Below are 23,732 nucleotides of genomic sequence, written 5' to 3' on the forward strand. Positions count from 1 at the left end.
GTAGGAGCTCAGCAGCACCCTTTTCCCTCCAGTTCTTATGAAGGGAGGCTGAAGGGGAAGTTGCTCCATGCCCATCCCCCTCTGCCTGTGAATCGTGCCCTCAGCTCAGTCAGGCTCTGGACACAGCCCAGGTGATTCACTTGACTACAAGGTTCTGCCGGACTTCAGCTCTTCCAGAAAGCCTGCCCCGACTGCCTGAGAGCTGAGTTAGGGGCCTCTCTCCACTCCTCTCCCACTCCACCTCCTCCAATCAACTGGGTTGCAACTGCCCCTGAGGCAGGGCTGGGGCAGGGCCAGGCCCATGGCCAGTGCCGGAAGAGGGCATGTTGGAGAATGAGGGAATGAATGAAGGATGGATGCCAGGGTGAGTGGCACAGGGTCCTCAGCCCTCTGGCCCATGATCAGATCTTCCCGGGGAGGAGACTCAGTGCGTTTCTGTTGGTGGGAGCCCACCCCCAGGGGCTCCGGTCCTGTGGGCCCATCCTCCCCACACGCTGGCCACCTGGGGCCCAGGCAGCGTGATGGGGCAAAGCTGGGAGCGCTCCTTGTCCTTCTTCCCGTGGCTGGGTCAGGCCCTTCAGGTGGGTCCCCCAGTGGAGGAAGAGGCCCAGGGATTGGTGTGCCTGAGTCACAGGTGGTGATTCTGAGGGCAGGATGGGGGCCAAGGAGTTTGGAGGAGGGGCATCAGGAGAGGCAGGAGGATGGGGAGAAAGCAGTGCCCTGGATATCAGTCCAGGATGCCAACACGAGGGATGCCCACATCACACCCATCATCCCGTGGCTGTGCCAAGGGTGTGGCTGATGTGGCTAAGCTCAGGAGGCCTGAGGGAGGGGCAGCCTGAGACCAGGGGCTTAAAAACAGTGACTAGAGGGGCTCTGTGGACCCCACTGCTCCTGAGGCTCAAGGAAGAGCTCCTGCTCTTTGCAGTCTGCAAGTCTGGGCAGACATTTAGGACTGGGTCACCACCACCAAGCCTCTTCTGAGGTGGTCCCAAGTGCTCCCTCCCAGGGTAGAGTTTGGAGGAGCGGGGAGAAGGAGGGAGGAGGAGGGAGCAATTTGCCAAAGAGCATGACCAATTCTCCCACTAACCGCCTGGATGTCACATGTCTCAAGTTTTCCACGTGTCACCCATGGCAGGGCAGCCTCCACCCCTTTGAGAAGTTCTGTTCCCTTTGAGCATCTTTTTCCACTCTGGCTGCCTCTGAACATTTCCAGGACGTTTTGCCAGCTTTTCAAAAGGAACTTTCCCCTCTCAGCCGTTGGCTGAGGGGGCGGTCAGCCTGGAGCCCCCTGGGTTAGCGGTCAGGGACACAGCCCCTGGAGCCATTCAGCCCTGGGTTCAAAGCCAGCCACTGTCTGCTGACTCTCCTTAGAAAAGTGACCAGACCGCTCTGGGCCTCAGTTTCTCCATGTGGAAAATGGGGTAGTAATGACACCTTCCCTCCTAGGGTTGTTGAGAGAACTGAGCAGCACACCCCATGCCCAACATTAAACTCTTGATTTCACTCAGAGATGGCAAGTCTAATCCCAGCAGGGCTAGGAGTAATGACAGTTCACTTATTAACACTCTTTAAACCTCTGACAGGAGTGACTTGCTAAACTTAGAAAACTCGAGGGAAGGAAAAAAATACACATACAAAGATAGGTGAGTTTTGACTATAAGGAAAAAAATAATTATGATCCACTAAACCAATCAAAAGGCAAAAGTGGTGGGGCGCGGTGACTTACACCTGTAATCCCAGTACATTGGGAGGCTGAGGCGGGTGAATCACCTGAGGTCGGGAGTTTGAGACCAGCCTGACCAATATGGAGAAACCCCATCTCTACTAAAAATACAAAAGTAGCCGGGCGTGGTGGTGTGTGCCTCTTAATCCCAGCTACTTGGGAGGCTGAGGCAGGAGAATCGCTTGAACCCAGGAGGTACAGGTTGCAGTGAGCCGAGATCGTGCCATTGCACTCTAACCTGGGCAACAAGAGCGAAACTCTGTCTCCAACAACAACAACAACTACAACAACAAAAAGGCAAAAGTATCCATTTCCTCCTTGTAGACCAAAGGTTTCCTTTTCAAATATTTGTTGATCAATTTTTTCTGCTCACAAAAATCACACAGATGGCAGGGCACGGTGGCTCATGCCTGTAATCCCACAGTTTGGGAGGCTGAGGCAGGTGGATTACTTGAGGTCAGGAGTTCGAGACCAGCCTGGCTAACATGGTGAAATCCCATCTCTACTAAAATTACAAAAATTAGCTGGGCATGATGGCGCATGCCTTTAATCACAGCTACTTAAAAGGCTGAGTCACGAGAATCGTTTGAACCCAGGAGGCAGAGGTTGCAGTGAGTCGAGATCGTGCCACTGCATTCCAGCCTGGGCGACAGAGCAAGACTGTCTCAAAAAAAAAAAAAAAAAAAAAAAGACAAAGAAAAAAAAAATCACACAGACTCACTGTAAAAGATTAGAGCATGACGCCGGGCGCGGTGGCTCACGCCTGTAATCCCAGCACTTTGGAAGGCCGAGGCGGGTGGATCACAAGGTCAGGAGATCGAGACCATCCTGGCTAACATGGTGAAACCCCATCTCTACTACAAATACAAAATATTAGCCGGGCGTGGTGACACATGCCTGTAGTCCCAGCTACTCGGGAGGCTGAGGCAGGAGAATGGAATGAACCTGGGAGGCGGAGCTTGCAGTGAGCCGAGATCGCGCCACTGCACTCCAGCCTGGGCTACAGAGCGAGACTCCATCTCAAAAAAAAAAAAAAAAAAGATTAGAGCATGACTAAAATTTATGAAGTGGGCTGAGCGTGGTGGCTCATGCCTGTAATCCCAGCACTCCGGAAGGCCGAAGAGGGTGGATCACCTGAGGTCAGGAGTTCGAGACTAGCGTGGCCAACATGGTAAAACCCTGTCTCTACTAAAAATACAAAAAACTAGCTGGGTGTGGTGGCGGGCACCTGTAATCCCAGTTACTCGGAGGCTGAGGCAGGAGAATTGCTTGAACCTGGATGGCAGAGGTTGCAGTGAGCCGAGATCGCGTCATTGCACTCCAGCCTAGGCAACAAGAGCAAAACTCCATCTCAAACAAAACAAAACAAAACAAAAAAAACTTCATGTTTCTTAGTGCCTACTGCATGGCAGTAATAAAATCTGTGAATTGAAAATCAAAAGATTCCTATGGTGAATACGCTTTTGGGATTTTATCATTCACATATATTATTTTTTCTCCAAAATACTATATATTCTTTTCTGAAACCTGCTTTTTTTTTTCCCCCAAGGAGGGACAAGCAAATCCTATCTTTTTTTAATCTTTAATTTTAATTTTTTTTTGAGGCGGAGTCTCGATCTGTCACCCAGGCTAGAGTGCAATGTCTCGATCTCAGCTAACTGCAACCTCTGCCTCCTGGGTTCAAGCAATTCTCTGCCTCAGCCTCCCAAGTAGCTGGGATTATAGGCACCTGCCACCACACCCAGCTAACTTTTGTATTTTTAGCAGAGACAGGGTTTCACCATGTTAGCCAGGCTGGTCTTGAACTCCTTACCTTGTGATCCACCCACCTCAGCTTCTCAAAGTGCTGGGATTACAGGCATGAGCCACCACGCCCGGCCCCCTGCCCTGTCTTCTTTTTTTCCTTTGAGACGGAGTCTCACTCTGTCACCCAGGCTGGAGTCCAGTGGCGTGATCTTGGCTCACTGCAACCTCCGCCTTCCAGGTTCAAGTGATTCTCCTGCCTCAGCCTCCCGAGTGGCTGAGATTACAGGTGCCCACCATCACACCCGGCTAATTTTTCTACTTTTAGTAGCAACAGGTTTCACTGTGTTGGCCAGGCTGGTCTCAAACTCCTGATCTCAGGTGATTCACCTGCCTCGGCCTCCCAAAGTGCTGGGATTACAGGCGTGAGCCACTGCACATGGCCAAGCTTTTTTTTTTTTTTTTTTAAAGACAGGGTTTTGCTCTGTCTTCCAGGCTGGAGTTCGGTGGTGTGATCACAATCACGGCTCACTGCAGCCTCGACCTCCCAGGCTCAAGCAATCCTCCCACCTCAGCCAGCTGAGTAGCGGGGACTACCGGCTTGTGCCACCATGCCCAGCTAATTTTTTAAAATTTTTGTAGAGACAGGGTGTTACTATGTTGCCTAGGCTGGCCTCTAACTTCTTTTTTATTTATTTAAAAACAGGGTCTCTAAAATAACCCAGGAGTGCAGTGGTGCAACTGAACTCCTTGGTTCAAGCCATCCTCCTGCCTCAGCCTCCCAAGTAGCAAGGACTTGCAGGTACACACTGCCACACCTGGCTAATTTTTAAAAAAACTTGTAGAGACAGGGTTTTGCTGTGTTGCCAAGGCTGATATTAAACTTCTGGCCTCAAGCAATCCTCTCGCTTCAGCTTCCCAAAGTTCTGGGATTACAGGTGTGAGCCATGGTACCTGGCCTATATAAACATTTTAATGGGTGTGTAATATTCTATTGAATAGATTTATCACAGTTTACTTAACAATTTTCCTATTGGTGAATATTTAGATAGTCTCCAGTTTTTCTTTTTCTTTTTTTCTTTCTTTTTTTTTTTTTTTTTTTTGAGACAGAGTCTTGCGCTGTGTCACCCAGGCTGGAGTGCAATGGCACGATCTCACTGCAAGCTCCGCCTCTCACTGCAATCTCACTGCAAGCTCCGCCTCTCTCACTGCAAGCTCCGCCTCTCACTGCAATCTCACTGCAAGCTCCGCCTCTCAGGTTCACGCCATTCTCCTGCCTCAGCCTCCGAGTAGCTGGGACTACAGGCGCCCGCCACCACGCCCGGCTAGTTTTTTGTATTTTTAGTAGAGACGGGGTTTCACCATGTTAGCCAGGATGGTCTCGATCTCCTGACCTCGTGATCCACCCGCCTCGGCCTCCCAAAGTGCTGGGATTACAGGCTTGAGCCACCGCGCCCGGCCTCTTTCTTTTTTTTTTGAGACGGAGTCTTGCTCTGTTGCCCAGGCTGGAGTGCAGTGGTGTGATCTTGGCTCACTGCAACCTCCACCTCCCCAGTTTAAGCGATTCTCCTGCCTCAGCCTCCCGAGTACCTGGGACTACAGGTACATGCCACCATACCAGGCTAATTTTTGTATTTTTAGTAGAGACAGGGTTTCACCATATTGGCCAGCTGGTCTTGAACTCCTTACCTTGTGATCCACCCACCTCAGCCTTCCAAAGTGCTGGGATTACAGGCGTGAGCCACCGCACCTGGCCAGATAGTCTCCAGTTTTTCAATATTCTAAATAGCCTGACAATGAATATCTCTGTGGTTAGATTTTTGCTTTTCTTTCTCTGTGATTGTTTCCTTAGGATAGATTCCTAGAAGACTGATTACTAGATATAAACATTTAAAAACCATGAAACACTTTGACTCTCATTCCAAAAGGAAAGCAGTAATTATGGTAAAATTTGGAAACAACCCAAATGTCCATCAAGAAGGGACTGATGCCAGATGGTGGCTCATGCCTATAATCCCAGCATTTTGGGAGGCTGAAGCAGGAGGACTGCTTGAGGCCTGGAGTTCAAGAGCAGCCTGGGCAACATAGTAAGATCCTGTCTTAACAAAAAAATTATTAGGCTGGGCAGGATGGCTCATACCTGTAATCCCAGCACATTGGGAGGCCGAGGTGGGTGGATCACTTGAGGTCAGGAGTTCAAGACCAGCCTGGCCAACATGATGAAACCCCAACTCTACTAAAAATATGAAAAATTAGCTGGGCATGGTGGGAGGCGCCTGTAATCCCAGCTACTCGGGAGGCTGAGGTAGGAGAATCGCTTGAACCTGAGAGATAGAGGTTGCAGTGAGCCGAGATCGCACCACTGCACTCCAGCCTGGGCGACAAGTGTGAAACTCTGTCCCCCCCAAAAAAAACCCAAAAAATAAACAATAAAAACAAAACCAAAAAAAACAATCAAACAAAAAAATTAGCTGGGTGTGGTGCTACGTGCTTGTAGTTCCAGCTACTTGGGAGGCTGAAGCGGGAGGATCGCTTGAACCCAGTTTGGGGCTGCAGTGAGCTATGATGGTGCCACTGCACTCCACGCTGGGAGATACAGCAAAACCCTGTCTCTAAAAAAGAAAGAAAAAACAATGGGATAAGTACTACAAATACATCTATAAGGATGTTCACTGTAGCATCATTTGTGAAGGCAAAAAAAAAAAAAAAAAAAAAAAAGCAAAAAATTTAAACTTAAATGTCCGTCAAGAGGACATTGAACATATAAATCATGCCACATTTCTACAGTAGAATACAACTCAGTAGTTAAAGAGCATGAGACCGGCCGGGCGTGGTGGCTCACACCTGTAATCCCAGCACTTTGGGAGGCCGAGGTGGGCAGATCACCTGAGGTCAGGAGTTTGAGACCAGCCTGGCCAACATGGTGAAACCCTGTCTCTACTAAAAATGCAAAAATTAGCCAGGTGTGGTGGTGCTCACCTGTAGTCCCAGCTACTTGGGAGGCTGAGGTGGAAGTACCACTTGAACCCAGGAGGTGGAGGTTGCAGTGAGCCGAGATCATGCCACTGCATTCCAGCCTAGGCAACAGAGTACGACTCTGTCTCAAAAAAAAAAAAAAAAAAAAAGAAAAGGCATGAGACCAATCTTTATGGAGCAACATACAAGGATTATACAACACACTGCTCAGTGAAAAAGAATGCGCGGTGGCTCATGTTTGTAATCCTAGCACTTTGGGAGGCCGACGCAGGCGGATCACCTCAGGTCAGGGGTTCGAGACCAGCCTGGCCAATGTGGTGAGACCCCACTCTACTAAAAATACAAAAATCAGCCAGCGGTGGTAGTGCATGCTTGTAATCCCAGCCACTCGGGAGGCTGAGGCAGCAGAATACTTGAACCCAGGAGGCAGAGGTTGCAGTGAGCCGAGATGGTGCCACTGCACTCCAGCCTGGGCGACACAGCAAGATTCCATCTCGGGGGCAAAAAAAAAAAAAAAGGAATGGAGATGATTGATGCTTACTTGAAACTCAATGCTAAGGCGGATGTGCCTCCATCCACCAGCATAGGAAAGTCCTTCAGATACAGGTGAGGCTGGGCTCACCCCTGGCGCCTTTGATTTAGCCTGCTGGAGAAGCTCCTGCAGGCAACTGATTCTCTTGCACTCCCCTGGGAAGAACTGCTTTAGACAACCTGGCTAAAAATTCTCAAAATGCCCAAAAGCAGACAAATAGGAAAAAGGCAACTAAAAAGTCACAGACAACTCAAAAGAGGCCGCCCCTGTCTAGCATGCACAGATTACTCACTGTAAAGTGAGTAATCCAATATGCTTTTAGGCAAATTGGTTTTGAGGAACTAGGACAGCTCCCCCTGCCCAGGAGTCCCTGACCTCACACCCTTTCCTCTGACCTTCCTAAATCTGAATCACACTCTGCTTCTCTTTTCTGAGACTCTGTTTTGCCATCTGCAAAATGGGAATAACAACACTACCCACGTCTCAGGGTGGTTGAGAGGACTGAGTCAGATAGTAAGGGCAAGCACTTAGCCCGTGCTTGGCACATAGTAGGTGCTCAGTAAACAGCTGCCATCTCCTTAACATCATCTTCATCACTGGCATAGGTGCCACCAAGGAGGCTTGGGTTGGAGTCAAGTCTTCTGGCAGGGATGGGGGCCTGGAGGAGTCATGAGTGCAAGCACCCAGGGTTAGAAACTGGCAGGAAACACTAGGGCTGGGTCCCTGTGAGTAACCGTGAGGCCTGCTCAGGAGATCGTTCTGCCCACGGGAGGCCATGGCCACAAGGAATGGACGGCCAGGTCCAGCCCCGCCCAGGCGGCTGTCATACCTTTTCGCTACACTTTCTGATGGTGGCTGTGAGCTCACTGACTACCATATCCACACACTTGATACTGGGCTCTTTGAGCTTCTGCACCTGCTTTTTCACTGTGGCTTCAAAAGCGAGGTCAGGTGTGAAGAGGCCCGTCCTGCACCCAGGGAGGAGGTGGGGACAGGAGGAGGAGCAGCCGTGAGTGGGGAGAAGTGGGTGAAAGCCAAGCAGAGACAGGAATCCAGGGGTGGAAAGGATGGCACGGGCATGGGGGAAGAGAGAGACATCGACACAGATAAAGAGAGAGAGAGAACAGAAGACAATGTGAGCGTGGGACCGGCCCTCCCTCGCCACCCGGGGTCGGCACCTCCCAGGTGCTGCCAAGCATCCCCTGGGCTCCGTGGGTATGGCCAGAGGTACGAGGGACCAAGTCCCTGCTCCGTACAATACCCTTATTGAGTTCAGATCCTCTTCCCAGGGATGCTCCTCGGCCTCACTGAGGCTGCCTGCTCTCTCCCAGTGCCATCTTTGTCCACGGCCTTGGGTTCTTCTAAGGAGCTGACCCAGGCCAGGACAAGGCCAGGACCTCATCCACCCATCCTGTTCAATTCTACGTTTCCCAGTGTCCTGGAATTTGCTTCATCCTGACTCCAAACCTCAGCACCATTTCCTATCTCTAGGGTTGCCACATCCAGTTGCCCAGGCCATGCACTGCACAACTCCAGGGGGCTCCATTCTCATAAATCATGGTGCAGAGGCCGCCTCCTGGAGTTGCAGCATAGCAGCCTGACCTCCACTCTCCAGCTCCCTGCTCTAGTCGTGACCCTCCCTTTCTCTTCAAGGGGCATTCCTTGTCTCTCCTCCACAGGGGTTTGGTGGAACCAAAAGACAGAAAGAGAAGAGGAAAGACAGAAAGAGTGGAGGTGGTGATAGAGACGGGCCAGGACAGCAGTGGGGAGAGGAAAGGAAGGGAGGCTGGAGGGTGGAATCGAGGAGCACTGGACTTGGAGTCCAGAGCCGTGGCTTCAAGTAACAGCTCTGCCACCTCCTGACTACTGTGACCTTGGGCAAGCCACTTGATCTGGAGCTTCACTGTTCGTGCTGTGAAATGAGCACTGTCCTCCGTGCCCTGCCTCCCTGCATGGTTCTGTGAGGCTTGGGTGGTGGCGCAGATGGGAGAAGGGCTCTATCCTTGGAAGGCCAAATGTGGATGGAAGGGAGGGAGAGGCCCTGTGTGAGGGTCCTGCGTGAGGGTGAAGTGAGGATGGGGAGGTTGAAGGACAGCGGGGAGCCAGGGCACCTGCTAGTCCTGGGTCCTCTGCACCCCTCTGGCCACCCAGGCCCACCGAGCAGTGCCCGAGAAGGCCCTGCACTTCACCTGTCTCCAAGGCTAAGGTTTCCCCAGACCCCTCCCTGGAGCTCCCAAAGATGACACCTCTGAGGACAGGGAGGGGGCGCAGGGTCCCCTCAAGCCCTATTCTCTGAGCTGGGGGAGCTCTTGGTGGGCTCTTGGGGTAAACAGCCAGCCATCATCCCCGTCTCACCCATGTCCAATCCCTGGGTCCCCAGACCTGGGGGCCAGGGGTGGGTGAGGCCCCCTCAGAGGCACATTCTCTCCTGGTCAGTGGTGGCCTGCCTCCCCACCCCGCTGAGGTCTGTACATGCTACCGAGGAGGCAGGGGGGGACATGGGGAGGGAGCGCCTGGCAGCAGTGCAGGGCGGGGCAGAGGCAGTGGGGGCTGGCCCGGGCCTCCGGGTTACCTTCTTGGTGCACTGTCTAACGGTGCTGATTAGCTCCGAGATAACCATGTCCACACACTTGAGACACGGTTCTCGGATCTTCTTCACCTGCTTTTTCACAATGGTCTCAAAGGCCATGTCTGGGGTAAACAGCCCCGTTCTGAACGCCCGGAGCGGGAGAAGGGCACAGTGTCACAGGCCAGTGCCAGCCAGGAGGGCCAGGCCGAGGCCCCTCCCCAAGCCCATGAACTCTGCCCGAAGGGCCCTTCCACTACCCCTCTCTGGGCCTCAGTGTCCCCAGCTGTAAAATGGGAGGGAGGGGTTCTAATGAAGGGTTTTTTTTGTTTTTGTTTTTTCGAGACAGAGCCTCGCTCTGTTGCCCAGACTGGAGTGCAGTGGCGCAATCTCGGCTCACTGCAACCTCTGCCTCCTGGGTTCACGCTATTCTTCTGCCTCAGCCTCCCGAGTAGCTGGGACTACAGGCGCCCGCCACCATGCCCGGCTCATTTTTTTTGTATTTTTAGTAGAGGCAGGGTTTCACCGTGTTAGCCAGGATGGTCTCAATCTCCTGACCTCATGATCTGCCTGCCTTGGCCTCCCAAAGTGCTGGGATTACAGGCATGAGCCACTGCGCCCGGCCTTAATGAAAGGTTTTCAATTGAGGCTGTTTGGGGCAAGACAAGGTGGTTGAGAGGACTGAGTATCTGATAATATAAGTCCTGCTTCCTCATAAGGGTCTGTGCATACAGAAGGTTCTATGGCCACAAATGGCTTGAAAATTGCCAAACTGGGTTCTCCATAAGAGCCTTTCCAGGAATAGAGTGCTTTGTTTTAAGACTAGGAAAGAGATCTTTTTTTTCTGTGAATTGGCCAGTGCAGTTATCAGGAAGTAAATTCCATGCCAAATCTTGGAAATGAACCTGCATGAGAGCAGGGGACACTGGGTCTTGTTCACTGCCTGGCAGAGGGTAGGTGCTTTAAATTTTCCTGCCCAGTGGATTTGTTGGATGAACACAGCATAGATCTGGGTCTCTGAAGGGGATCTAAGCTTTTGAGGAACAGATTCCACCTCCCAATCCTGTTTCCTGCTCCACAGGTTGCCTAGAAGGAGGGCAGTGGGGTGGAATGGGACTGACTCTGGGCTAATGTGAATACAGGAGGGTCTGGAGGGTTGCAAAGTCCCCGGCCGTCATAAAAGGACACAGCCTCATACTTAGATGCTCCACCCCAGGCCCTACTTAGTGGTTTGGGCATCTTTGCCCAGTCACCCGGGTGGCACTAGGGGAGCTATCTTACCCTGGGGATGGGCCCAGCCCCAGAGGGTGTTTCCCCGGCCACCTGCGCCCTGGGCTGTGCCCAGTTGGCCCAGCAAGTTGCAGTAGGCGGGGTGGCCTGGGTCCACCGCCCCAAGCTGGAACCTGTCATGCAGGGAGCCAAAAAGTTGGGGTGGAGAGGACTGGGGAACAGAGCTCTCAGTCCTTCCTGAGGGAGGCCCACTTCATCACTCCCTGCGCCTCTGTCCCAGACCCCCTGCTTCTGGAGTTCAGCCCCCCTCCCAGGCCCCAATACGTGCCTAATGCCATGGATATTCTTGATAGCATAGCTGATCTCCCTTCGAAGTTCCTTCTCGTCAAACTCCATCTGTGTAGAAAAGCAGAGAGAAGGCTGGTCAGGGCCTGTCCTCCTACCTGGGAGGTCAAGACAGGGCCCATACCACACCCAGGGCTGGGCATCAGGGCCCCTGGGGTGGGGGTCAGCCAAAGCACACACAGAGAGACCCCTGAGTGAGGGTGGGGGGGTCCTGAGCCATCCTGTGCCCAGGGCTGCCTGACCTACCTTGACCAGCTCAAAGGGGAAGCGCTCGTGGAAGATTCGGTTAATGCGGGCTCCCCCTGACAGTTCATAGGTGTCGATCTGATCTCCTGAGCCCTCAATGCGCTTCTCAAAGTCTACGGCGAACTGCTGGACCATCCTGGGGGGAGAGTGGTGTGGCCTGAGGGGGCAGGAGCAGCCCAGCAAAGGGAACCCTGGGAGAGCCCCCTGCTGAGAGGCTGGGGGTAGGGATTCAGTGATAGGAGCAGGAGCTGGGGGAGCCTCACTGCAGCAGGGCCTTGGTCTTGCGAGCCGGGTCATCAGGGCGGAAGTTCTTGTACTCCTCCACCTCCTTCTCAATGGACAGCAGCTGGCTCTGCAGCTTGTTCCGCAGCCCCGGCAGTGTGTCCCGGATGTGGTTCGTCAGTTGCTGGGGGTAAGGGTGAGGAAAGGGTTAAGGACAGATGGTCACAGGGCCAGGAAGGGACTTGGATGCCAGGGGACTGTGTGAATGTGGTGAGGTGGAGCGCTAAGGAGGGCAGCCCTGCCACTGCTGCCCGGACCACTGGCATGAAAGCTGGTTCATAGAAGGAGCTTGCAGAGATATATTAGTTGAATTAATGGGTGCATAATTTTCAGTAAAGCCAGAAATCTGGATTTGTATTTGGAATTACCTGATTTTTGGCCAATTTAATATTTTTCTTTTTCTTTTTTTTTTTTTTTTTTGAGATGGAGTCTCGCTCTGTCGCCCAGGTTGGAGTGCAGTGGCCGGATCTCAGCTCACTGCAAGCTCTGCCTCCCGGGTTTACGCCATTCTCCTGCCTCAGCCTCCCGAGTAGCTGGGACTACAGGCGCCCGCCACCGCGCCCGGCTAGGTTTTGTATTTTTTAGTAGAGACGGGATTTCACCGTGTTAGCCAGGATGGTCTCGATCTCCTGACCTCGTGATCCACCCGTCTTGGCCTCCCAAAGTGCTGGGATTACAGGCTTGAGCCACCGCGCCCGGCCTTTTTTTTCTTTTTTTTTTTTTGAGACGGAGTTTCACTCGTCACCCAGGCTGGAGTGCAATAGTGTGATCTTGGCTTACTGCAACTTCAACCTCCGCCTCCCAGGTTCAAGCAATTCTCCTGCCTCAGCCTCCTGAGTAGCTGGGACTGCAGGCATGGGCCACCATGCCTGGCTAATTTTTTGTATTTTTAGTAGAGACAGGTTTTCGCCATGTTGGCCAGGCTGGTCTCGAACTTTTGGCCTCAAGTGATCCACCCGCTTCAGCCTCCCAAAGTGATGGGATTACTGGCATGAACCACCATGCCGTCCCAATTTAATATTTTTAGAAGTGTGTCTGAGGCAGGGGTGGCCAGAGGGCTGCCCCTTGGACCCTCTGGGTTTAAAGCCTCCTTTGAGGTCATTCTCAAGTTCTAGCACTCCTTGCTAAGTGCCCCCACACAGTATCTCCCTGAACCTTTACAACAATCCTATGAAACAGGTCTGATCACCATTGTCTCCATTTTACAGATGCAGAAATAGAGGCTTAGAGACCAGGCACGATTATGGCTCATGCCCGTAATCCCAACACCTTGGGAGGCCAAGGCGGGCAGATCACCTGAGGTCAAGAATATGAGACCAGCCTGGCTAACATGGTGAAACCCTGTCTCTACTAAAAATACAAAAATTAGCCGGGTGTGGTGGTGTGTGCCTGTAATCCCAGCTACTTGGGAGGCCGAGGCAGGAGAATGGCTTGAATCCAGGAGGCGGAGGTTGCAGTGAGCCGAGATTGCACCATTGCACTCCAGCCTGGGCAACAAGAGCAAAACTCCATCTCAAAATAAATAAAGAAAGAAAAAAAGAAAATAAAGAAAAAAGAAATAGAGGCTCAGAGAGCCAGAGAGAGTGTCTCAGAGAGGGAGTGACAAAGCTGGGATTGGAACCCAGGTCTTGCCTACACAGACAGACAGTCAGACAGACAGACAGACACACACACACACGCTTCAGTTCTGGATGCCCCATTCCAGATGGAGAAAAGTCCTGAGAAAGTCCCTGGGATTCCCTGTCAAGGTCTTCAGCCAAGTATACTTGAATCCTGGCTCCCAAACTCAAGCTCTTCCCCATGACACCCTCCACATAGGTCTTGGCCTTCTCCATGTTGGGGACTTCCAGGTCCCAGACAGGGAAATGTCAGCGAAGCTTTGCTGCTACCTGGCTGTAGGGCTGTGGGAAAGTTGCTTTGATTTTCTGAGCCTCAGTTTGTCTATCTGAGGCTAACCTCTGCTGGTCACTCTCAGAACACACTTAAATTATCCTGTTTTCATGCTTGTTTCCCCAGGCCCATCCTGGCTTGGTCGCCTACCTGATTGAGGACCTTCTGCAGGTAGGGCGTGCCCATACGGTCAGCCAAGTGGCGATAAGATGGATGGGAGAGGAAGAACTTTCGTTCAGCAGCCAAGGCGGCGGTAATGTCCTTCTTGCCATCAATGTCCTTCTGGCTCCGGTTCACCACCCCAATGTAGCCTGTGAACAGTATCAAGGTCAGGGCAACCAGCCTCAAGGGGAAGAGAGGGGTGGGGAAGGGCTGGGGAGTGGTTGAGGGGCATGGCCTGCTTACCTCTGCGCAGGGGGAGCAGCTTGTTCTCCAGCACGTCACGGGCATCTGTGCCCTCGTCCATCAGGTCCAGCTTGGTGATGACCCCAATGGTGCGCTGGCCTGGGTGCACCAGCGGGAGGGCTGTCTACAGCTGCACCCACTCTCACACATGATTCCATGCACTCCCACTCCCGCCCCCCTGCCTCCGCAGCCCCCTGCCCGCTCACTGCCTCCTCTCTTTCCCCCTTATTCATTTTCCACAGAGTAGCCAAAATGATTTTTATTTATTCTTCTTGTTTTTTTTTATTTGTTAGAGATGGGATTTCACTTTGTTGCCAGGCTGGTTTCCAACTCCTGGCTTCAAGCGATCCTCCCAAGGTTGGCCTCCCAAAGTACTGGGATTTACAGGCGTGAGCCACTGCACCTGGCCTTTTTTTCTTTTTGGAGACAGGGTCTCACTCTTGCCCATGCTGAACTGCAGTGGTGCGGTTAGAGCTCATTGTAGCCTCAACCTCCTAGGCTCAAGCGATCCTCCCGCCTTGGCCTCCCAAAGTGCTGGGATTACAGGCATGGGCCACCATGCCTGACCTCAAAATTATTTTTAAAGGTACATATCTGATCCTACCACTATTCTTAGACCGTTCAGAGGCTCCCCTTTACACTAAGAATAGACAGCCCGCAAGCCTGGGACTTTGTGCATTGGCCACCGGGTGGGAACCTACCCTGGGGGTCCACCTCCTTGGCGACCTTGAGGGCGTCAGAATTGGCCAGGTCAGAGTTGGCAGGGGACACGGCCAGGATGAGGCAGTTCTCCTTGGTGACAAACTGCATAAGCATGTCCCGGATCTGGAACTCGATGTCGGGAGGTTGGTCCCCCACCGGGACCTTGGTCATTCCGGGCAGGTCCACCAGGGTCAGGTTCAGCACTGGACAGAGCGGCGAGAGGGTGGGCTCAAGGCGAGGGGCGTGGCCGCGGGCGAGGTTAAGGAATAGGGCGGGGCTTAGAGGAGCTGCTTGGGAGCAGGGTGGCAGGTGGGCGGGACTAGGAAATCTCAGGGCGAAAGTGGCTGCATGTTGGAGGCGTGGCCGGAAGTGAGCGGAATCCACGGCTGGGTGGAGCTTGGAATAGGATGATGCGGAGGCAGGGTCGCTCTAGGGGCGGAGTCTGCAGCAGGAGAGAAGCACGCAGAGGGGCGTGGCCAAGAAAATGATTCTTAGAGGTTGGGGCGGGGCCAGGGTCCTCACCATGCGGCGAGTAGACGCGGAGGTTGATAGGCACCGGCGAGATGCCCTTGTTGGTGCCCGTGACCCGGTCGGTCTCGGCCTCGATCTCAAGGCGCACCTCCTCGAAGTCGGTGAATTTCTTTCCCTTGCAGTGCAGGAACTCGGCATATTCTGCCCCAGAAGCGGGCAGGGGAAGGGCAGTAGGCATCAAGTTCTGGAACCCCACCTGGGGGTTTTCATCTCCCACCGGTAATAGGACTCCCCAGACACACCTAAGCAGAACCACCACCCACGTCTCCATTACGTATTTTGATCCCTGCTATCCCTAAGGGGGACGAGGCCCACAGTCACACAGCAACCAAGTTTCGTGGCCAGGCTGGCCCTCAGCTTGGGGACGGAGGAGAGGCTGGAGTGGGCAGGCTTGGCTGCTGGTGAAGGAGGGCACGTACCTGTGGTTGCATTGACCAGCTGCAAGACCAGGGGACGTCGGGTGACAATGCCAGATCCTCGAGGCAGGAAGTCCCTGCAATGAGTTGGAGGTCAAAGGAGGGTCAAGATATGAGGGTGCGCCCTCTGTTCCAGGGGTACCTGTCCTGCCCCTGGGGGAGCCAAAGCTCCCTCCAAAGTGCTGGCCCCACCACTCCTTAGCCCAAGGGCTTCAGGTAACTAAGGGGATATGGCAGCCCAGAAAGGTGGAAAATACTTTTCCTTAAGTCGCTGGGGTCACAGAATTTATGTATCTGAGCTGCCAAGAGACTGGATCAACTCCTAGATACGTCCTGTGTTGGTTTTGAACCAACAGGAAGTCCCTGCCCCAACCCAGTCACTGCCATTCAGTCCCAGAGAAACTGAGGCATGGGGTTTCCCACACGCCTATGCATCCAGTGCCCACAGAGTGGGTCCCAGGAAACGGAGCTGTAACTTCTCCCCTCCCTTCCGCTGTGGGGCAGGGCAGCATCTCACTTCCCCTTCTCCAGGCCCCATATGGCTAGGGTTGAAGAAGAGTGGGGAAGGAGGCGGCAAGGAAAAGGACTCATGGGCTGGGTGCAGTGGCTCATGCCTGTAATTCCAGCACTTTGGGAGGCTGAGGTGGGCGGATCACCTGAGGTCAGGAGTTCGAGACCAGCCTGGCCAACATGGTGAAACCCTGTCTCTACTAAAAGTACAAAAAAAATTAGCCGGCAGGGTGTTAGGTGCCTGTAATCCCAGCTTCTTGGGAGGCTGAGGCAGGAGAATTGTTTGAACCCAGGAGGCGGAGGTTATGGTGAGCCAAGATTGCGCCATTGTACTCAGCCTAGGTGACAAGAGCAAAATTCCATCTCAAAAAAACAAAAAACAAAAAAACAAAAAACTCATGCTTCTTGGTGCCTACTGCATGCCAGGCGCTGAGTGGGGCTCCATACAGTAGCCCCATGAGGCAGGTGCTGTTATTACCCCCATTTTGCAGATGAGGGAGCTGCAGCTTAGCGACATTCAGGTTGCACAGCCACTATCTGGCAGAGCAGACCCTGGTCTCAGATCTATTTACTCTGCAGTGAGACTCCCCTGCGCTTCAGCCCCCTGTGAATCCAGCCGCCTTTGAAGGACTGGACCGAGGGGTCCCAAAGTCATCCACTGTCCCCAGACCTGACAGTCTATAGCTCAGACATCTGCTCATGCCAATGTCAACCTCAGCTGTTCTTTTGGCTGACTCTTATGGGTGCCAGTTCTCTGTCCAGTCAGCTCTTTTCATCTACCTCCCTCTGCACCGCCCTCCAGGGTGGTGCAAGCATGAGAGTGAAGGCCTCTCCAGGAACCAGGATGTCAGAATTGCCAGTCATGGGATCCCCAGGGCCCAAGAAAGCAGGGAGCAGGCTGAAGCCCAAGGGACCATTGAGACCCAGCCAGCGCCTTATTCATGGAGAGGCCCAGGGAGGGAAAAAGACACATTCAGGCTCTACAGAGTCAGAGGCGGAACCCAGGTCTCTTGCCCCCAGCTCAGAGCCTGATCCAGACTCACAAGTCTTCTTGCACCCCAGGGTCAGGAGCAAAGGGTGTTAGGTACAACAGACTAGACCCAGAGCTCCTAGGTTCAAAGCCCCTTCTTGAAGCCTCTCCACTGCCTCATATCTGGGGAAGCCAAGGCTGCTGGGGAGGAGTCAGGAACTACACTGGAGAAGGAGAAGGATGGTAAGCCCTATGTATATTCATCATTTCTACACACCAGGCAAATGCTTTTCATTCTTGCCAGACAGTGAGCTTTAGGCAGGCAGGGCAGCCTCTTTCTGTCTGCCACTGTATCCCAGTGCCCAGGACAGGGCTTAGCACACAAGGGGCACTCAATAAGTTCTGACTGAATCCCCAAGTCCTCGAATCTCTGCTCTGATATAGAGATTATCATTTTACAGAGGAAGCAGCCGAGGCTCAGGGAGGTGAAGTGACTCACCCGAGGTCACACAGCCAAGCGGGGATTCAAAGCCGAGTGTCTGTTGGCCCCTCAGCCTGGGAACTTCCTCATTCAATGGTGCTGCCTCAAACCCAAGAAGCCAGACTTGGCTTTTTATGTAATTCAATTAAATTCAGTCTGTGCCGGGCCCTGTGCCGGGCTCTGGGGATGGGAGATGATGAGTCAGACAGTTCCCACCCTGAGGAACTCACAGTGTGGTGGGAGAGACAGACAAGTAAACAGATAATGCAATGCAGTGTGGTATGTGCTAGAACAGAGGTGTGCCAGGCGGCACAGAGGGAGGGAGTTTGCTGGGGGGTAGGAGGACTTCCGGTCTCAATCTCTCCCATCCTTTACTCAAAGACTCCTTTGGGGGCGTGACTTCCAGTTTTGGGAGTCCCCCAGGGCTGTGGAGATAGAACAGCTGTTCTCATAGAAGCTGGGGTGGGTGTGGGGGCTGGGGGTCCACCCTATTCTCCACCAGCTCCTCACCAGCAACACCATGGTAACAGTAGTTGCCATGGAAACCACGGGAGGGGCTGGAAAGGATGGGACTCCCCACAGAGAGTCCCCCACGCAGAGACATGGACTTTCCCTGGAGTTCTTCCCCGAGAGGCCTCTCCTTGAGCAGATGGGCCCACTCAGTCCTGGTGAGCCTGAGGGGTGGAGGTCTCCAAGGTGCCCCATAGGGGGTGCGAGGAGCCCAGGACCCAGCTGGCGAGAATGCTACGTGGTCAGGGTCTGGGCCAGCTGCCCACTGCCTCCCAAGGGCTGCTTAAAGGACAAGTAGCTTCTGGGAAGCAGAAACTAGAGGCAGGGCTATGTCTGGGGGTCAACCCCTCCCAGGGACAAGATCTCCTGGTGCCCAGATGGGGAGGTGGCCCATCTCTGTCATGGCCCAGGTTCTCTTTTTTTTTTTTTTTTTTTGAGGCGGAGTCTTCACTCTGTCCCCCAGGCTGGAGTGCAGTGGCACCATCTCGGCTCACTGCAAGCTCCGCCTCCCGGGTTCGCGCCATTCTCCTGCCTCAGCCTCCCGAGTAGCTGGGACTACAGGCGCCCGCCACCGCGCCCGGCTAATTTTTTTTGTATTTTAGTAGAGATGGGGTTTCACCTTGTTAGCCAGGATGGTCTCGATCTCCTGACCTCGTGATCCGCCCGCCTCGGCCTCCCAAAGTGCAGGGATTACAGGCGTGAGCCACCGCGCCCGGCTGGCCCAGGTTCTCAAAGTGAGGCCCTCATGCAACCTGCCTCAGAATGCCTTGGGTAGTTTGTCCAGATGCATGCTCCTTAGGCATGCTGGGCTAGAATCTCAAGAGGGCTTCACCGGGAGGCAGAGTCTGGATTTTAAACAGATCCTCCGGTGGTTTCTACACTCCCTGTCAACTTTAAGGACCACCTGCCCCGTGCTGAGGAGCCAGGGCCAGGCCGGCTCCTACATCAGATCCTACATTGGCCTTTCCCTGGCCTGGTGCCTGGTGCCAGGACCCGGGAGGTCTGCTTCCCAGTCTCACGCCTAGATGCACAGTGGGGAGGACCAGCAGGTCCCCAGGTCCGGACAATGAGCTCCTCACTCACTTCCGGGTTCCTGCCTGGCACAGGCCCTGTACGTAGTAGGTGCCCAGGCAACACGGGAAGGAATGTGCATGACTCAGCAGCTCCCTAGCTCTTCCCTTTCACCTGGACACACTGTCCCACTTTTGCGCTCTGTCTAAGGGCCCCCTGGGGTGGTCCTCCTTCCTCCGAGTGGGGATCCAGACCAGATCCAGCCTCCAGCTCCTGGTTAGGCTGAGGGAGGACAGAACAGGTGCCCAGAGAAAAGTGTCAGGCCCACCAGCCTCGGAGGCTGTGTGCTGTGCCCGGCGTGGGAGGGGCGGCTGCTGGCATGCCAGTTCTCCCCACTCATTTGGAGCAGATGGTGGGTTCCCAGGGAGGCTGTGCCTGGCCATCTGCAGAGGCACCTTCAAACGTGAAGCACAGGGGGACAAAATAAACACCTCTCAGGACCCCCAAATGCCACACTCCCTATCTGAACTGGTGCTGTCACCCTGAGAGGGGTCTGGAGAAACTGAACCCAAGGGCTGACGTGACCCCTACCCCTACCCCTACTCTAGGACCCGAGACTTGGGGCCAGAGCTCCGGGATCCTGGTTCCCAGGCCCTGCTGAATGCAAATGATGCCAGGAAGTAACGCGCTTAACTGGGCATGCACCCACTGCCAGTCATTCCTCTATGCCTCCTCCTTCTTGGGCTCTGATATCAGATGAATCCTGCATTGAATGTCCAAGCTGTCATATAGGAGCTGTGTGGCTGTGGACAAATGACCATACCTCTCTGAGCCTCAGTTTCCACATCAGTAAAATGGGTTGCTGTGAGGCTTATACAAGCTGGTGATTGAACCAATGGCGGCTACTATGCTTATAAATAATGATAGTTTGCTGGGCATGCTGAGAGCACAGGCTAGACTCCCACAGCCTCGTCACCAGAAGAGGCAGCAGGGAGAGAGCTGGAGGTGGAAGGCGAGGGGGGTGGGCAGGGGCGCCCTCTGAAGCAGGGAGCTGGGGTGCCTGCAAGGGAGTGGGTGGGCCAAGAAATACAGCTGGGAGGAGGTGAGACTGCCCCCAGGCAACAAGTCCCTCTCTGTTCCAGCTGCCCCAGGGGACCCTAGGCAGCCCCACATCACAGCTCATGAATTTCAAGCTGAGGTTTGAATACTGCAGGGCAATTCTGGCCTTGGCTTTCCTTGATGTTCTGATGGCCCCGCGAGCAGGGACTAGGCTAGACCTGTTTGTCACAATATCCCAGCACCCAGCACTGGATCTGGCACGTAGCAGACTCTCAGGACACCCGCATTGACCAAAAGAGTGAATGCAAGATGAGCTCTACCATCGGCTTCATTGTGTAGGGGTAGAAACTGAGGCACAAAAGGGAAGAGTCTTGCCCAAGATCATGGTGCAAGTTGGTGACAAGGCAGGACTGGTACCCAGGGCTCCTGACTCCGGGTAGGTGCTCTCTCCACAGCAATCTTTCTCCCTATTAAGCCGAGCCTATTACCTTCCCTTACTCCTTATCCTCCCATCCTTCCTACTTTCTTTCCCACCCTCCCTCCCTTCCATCCATCCAAGTGTTGATGACTTTATATTTTCAAAATAGAAATCGATCGCTTTTGCCTCTAATTTTAAAAATCATATGTTCTCCATTTTAAAAGATTCAGAAAATGACCAGGAGCGGTGGTTCATTCCTGTAATCCCAACACTTTAGGAGGCTGAGGCAGGCAGATCGCTTGAGGTCAGGAGTTTGAGACCAGCCTGGCCAACATGGTGAAACCCCATCTCAACTAAAAATACAAAAATTAGCAGGGTGTGATGGCACGTGCCTGTAGTCCCAGCTACTTGGGAGACTGAGGCAGGAGAATCGCTTGAACCTGGGAAGCGGAGGTTGCAGTGAGCCGAGATCCTGCCACTGTACTCCAGCCTGGGCGACAGAGTGAGACTCTGTCTCAAAAAAAAAAAAAAAAATTCAGAAAATACGTGAAATATTTAAAAAATAAAAACCAATCATCCTCCTAACACCTGATGAGAGCCACTGTAAACATTTTATCATTAATAATCATCATCATGGCTAAACACTGATGAATTGCTGACTGTCAGCCAGGGACTCTGCCAGGGACTTGAAAATCTACATCAGCACAAGATTTCTTTTTAGAGTGACGGAAATATCCTAAAATTAGATAGTGATGATGCTTGCACAACTCTGTAAATATACTAAAAATCATTGAATTGTGCCTTTAAAATGGGTGAATTGTATGGCATGTAAATTATGCCTCAATAAAGCTGTTTAAGAAAATCTGCATCCTTTGGATTGATTCTTGCATGGCTGTGTGAAATCAGAGTGATAAGTTTCTCCATGTTACAGGGAAGAAACTGAGACTCAGAAAGGTGAAATCACATGCCTCTCAGGCACCCACATGCACACTGGGTTTTCAGCCCCTTTGATAGCTTCTCTATTCACCTAACATATCATAGATATTTCCAAAGTTATTCAGCATGCAGCTACATCTGGATCCTCTTTCCCCTTCCTTCCTTCCTTCCCTCCTTCCTTCCTTCCTTCCTTCCTTCCGGCCGGGTCTTGCCCAGTTGCCCAGGATGGAGTGCAGTGGTACGATCATAGCTCACTGCAGCCTCAAATACCGGAGCTCAAGCGGTCTTCCCACCTAAATCTCTGAAGTAGCTGGGACTACATGTGTGCACCACCATGCCCGGCTATGGATCCTTATTTCTTATCACCAGCATCTTGATGAGAAGGAACCCCAGCTCGGCCACTAAATTATTTCCCTGTTCTGAACCTCATTTTACCCATCAGTGAAATAGGACACAGGCCAGCAGCTCCCTCCTGGGTCTGTTAAGGGAATGCCGTGACATCTGGCAGTAGAAGGACCTAACGGGGGTGCCCATTGGTGGTCCCAGTTCCTGAGCACGTGCCACCTGCTGGGTGCTTTATGTGCTATAGCATTGCATTCCTTTGAAATGGGGACCCAGGTTGGAGGTGAGGGTGCGTTCACCTGCTGAGATTTTTCTCCTCGCCCTGGCTAGTGGCCTCCTTTCCCTGAGCTAAGAGAGGCACATGAGACAGAGTGATTAAAGAATAACACAGTCATGACTAGATACATTGTTAATATTAACCATGGTTGGAGCTGCCCTCTGCCAGGAGCTCTGAGCCCAGGGCAACAGGCTTCTTTCATCCTCTACAGCTTCCCATCTGGGAGAAAACAAAGCCCTACCCCACACAGGGAGGGCCAGGTCATGGCGGGAGAGGGTGACCAGGGAAGGCATCCCAGAGGAAGTGTTGGGTGACGTGAGACTTGCAGGAAAGACCCAGTGAAAGAGGAAGACAAGGGCAGGGTGAAGAGCTTTCCAGGGGCTAGGCGCGGTGGTTGGAACCTGGAACCTGTAATCCCAATACTTTGGGAGGCTGAGGTGGGAGGATTGCTTGAGGCCAGGAGTTCAAGCCCCAGCTTGAGGCCAGGAGTTTGAGACCAGCCTGGGTAACGTAGCAAGACCCAGTCTCTACAGAAAAAAGAAAAAAGAAAAAAGAAAGAAAGAAAAAAGATGCTTCGGCCGGGCGCGGTGGCTCAAGCCTGTAATCCCAGCACTTTGGGAGGCCGAGACGGGCGGATCATGAGGTCAGGAGATCGAGACCATTCTGGCTAACACGGTGAAACCCCGTCTCTACTAAAAAATACAAAAAACTAGCCGGGCGAGGTGGCGGGCACCTGTAGTCCCAGCTACTCGGGAGGCTGAGGCAGGAGAATGGCGTAAACCCGGGAGGAGGGGCTTGCAGTGAGCTGAGATCCGACCACTGTACTCCAGCCTGGGGCACAGAGCAAGATTCCATCTCAAAAGAAAAAAGAAAAAAGAAAAAAGACGCTTCTGCAACAGCACCCCAGGAGAGTGAGAGAGTGGGCACAGCCCTGCTTTCCCCACGAACTGTAATATATTCAGGTAGACGAGGAGGGAGCGGCTGAAAGGAAGCAGGACTGGGTAATCAACCCTCAGGGACCCAACTCAGGTGTGGGGTTCGGTTTTGAGGGCTGGGAGTCCAAAGAGGGCTTCAAGTTAGGAAGATAGATTTGGGAGGCTGGAGAGAGTTCCATGCTATTGGGCGGGGAATGGGTTAGGGGGGCAAGGGAGGAAGTTACTCTGCTGCTAAGACAAAGAGGCTGGAGTTTGAGGTAGACAGGAGTGAGCTGGGCAGAATCCACAGGGCATGGGGGCCAAGTTGGATGGGGAGGATGGCGGAGCCGGCAGGCAGTCGATCTTAGGGCCTCTGGCCAGGGCAATGGGAAGATGCCATTTAGGAGAATATTTTGAACACCTTCCAAGCTCAATATTACTTTTTTTTTTTTCTGTTGTTTATAGTAATTCTAAGTTGCCAGGCCTGACTTCTCCAAACGATTCTTGTTTCTTAGCCAGATTTCATTCCAGGGAATGGGTGAGAGTGCCAGAGAGTCACCCAGGAAGAGGAGGAGACAAGGAAGACTCTCCAGTGTGTAGGTGTGTGCACACATGGGTGGGACTGGGGTGGGGAACAGGGAGACAGAAACATGGAAAGGTATGGACTGGAGGCAGGAGACCCATGCCTGTTCCTGGCCTGCCTCTGATTCAATT

General features: G+C 53.1%; 1 protein-coding gene across 12 annotated transcripts in view; it reads right to left on the reverse strand.

The window, feature by feature from the left end:
* The window catches only part of DNM1 (dynamin 1), a 52,879-nt gene that overhangs the window by 21,892 nt on the left and 7,255 nt on the right, over positions 1-23,732 (reverse strand). For 7 of the 12 annotated variants that reach the window (XM_025358758.1, XM_025358761.1, XM_025358769.1 and 4 more), the window contains exons 2-10: positions 15,594-15,667; positions 15,166-15,315; positions 14,643-14,846; positions 13,942-14,040; positions 13,687-13,847; positions 11,628-11,770; positions 11,365-11,500; positions 11,102-11,169; positions 9,550-9,688 (exon numbers count right to left, since the gene is read on the reverse strand). In XM_025358758.1, coding sequence (XP_025214543.1) covers positions 9,550-9,688; positions 11,102-11,169; positions 11,365-11,500; positions 11,628-11,770; positions 13,687-13,847; positions 13,942-14,040; positions 14,643-14,846; positions 15,166-15,315; positions 15,594-15,667 — 1,174 coding nt within the window. Of the gene's footprint in view, positions 1-7,806; positions 7,946-9,549; positions 9,689-11,101; positions 11,170-11,364; positions 11,501-11,627; positions 11,771-13,686; positions 13,848-13,941; positions 14,041-14,642; positions 14,847-15,165; positions 15,316-15,593; positions 15,668-23,732 lie in introns of all 12 variants that reach the window. The other 5 variants (XM_025358759.1, XM_025358763.1, XM_025358762.1 and 2 more) reach the window with 1 other exon arrangement.

This window comes from Theropithecus gelada, chromosome 15 (assembly GCF_003255815.1).
Source record: "Theropithecus gelada isolate Dixy chromosome 15, Tgel_1.0, whole genome shotgun sequence".
In the NCBI taxonomy this organism is placed as follows: domain Eukaryota; kingdom Metazoa; phylum Chordata; class Mammalia; order Primates; family Cercopithecidae; genus Theropithecus; species Theropithecus gelada.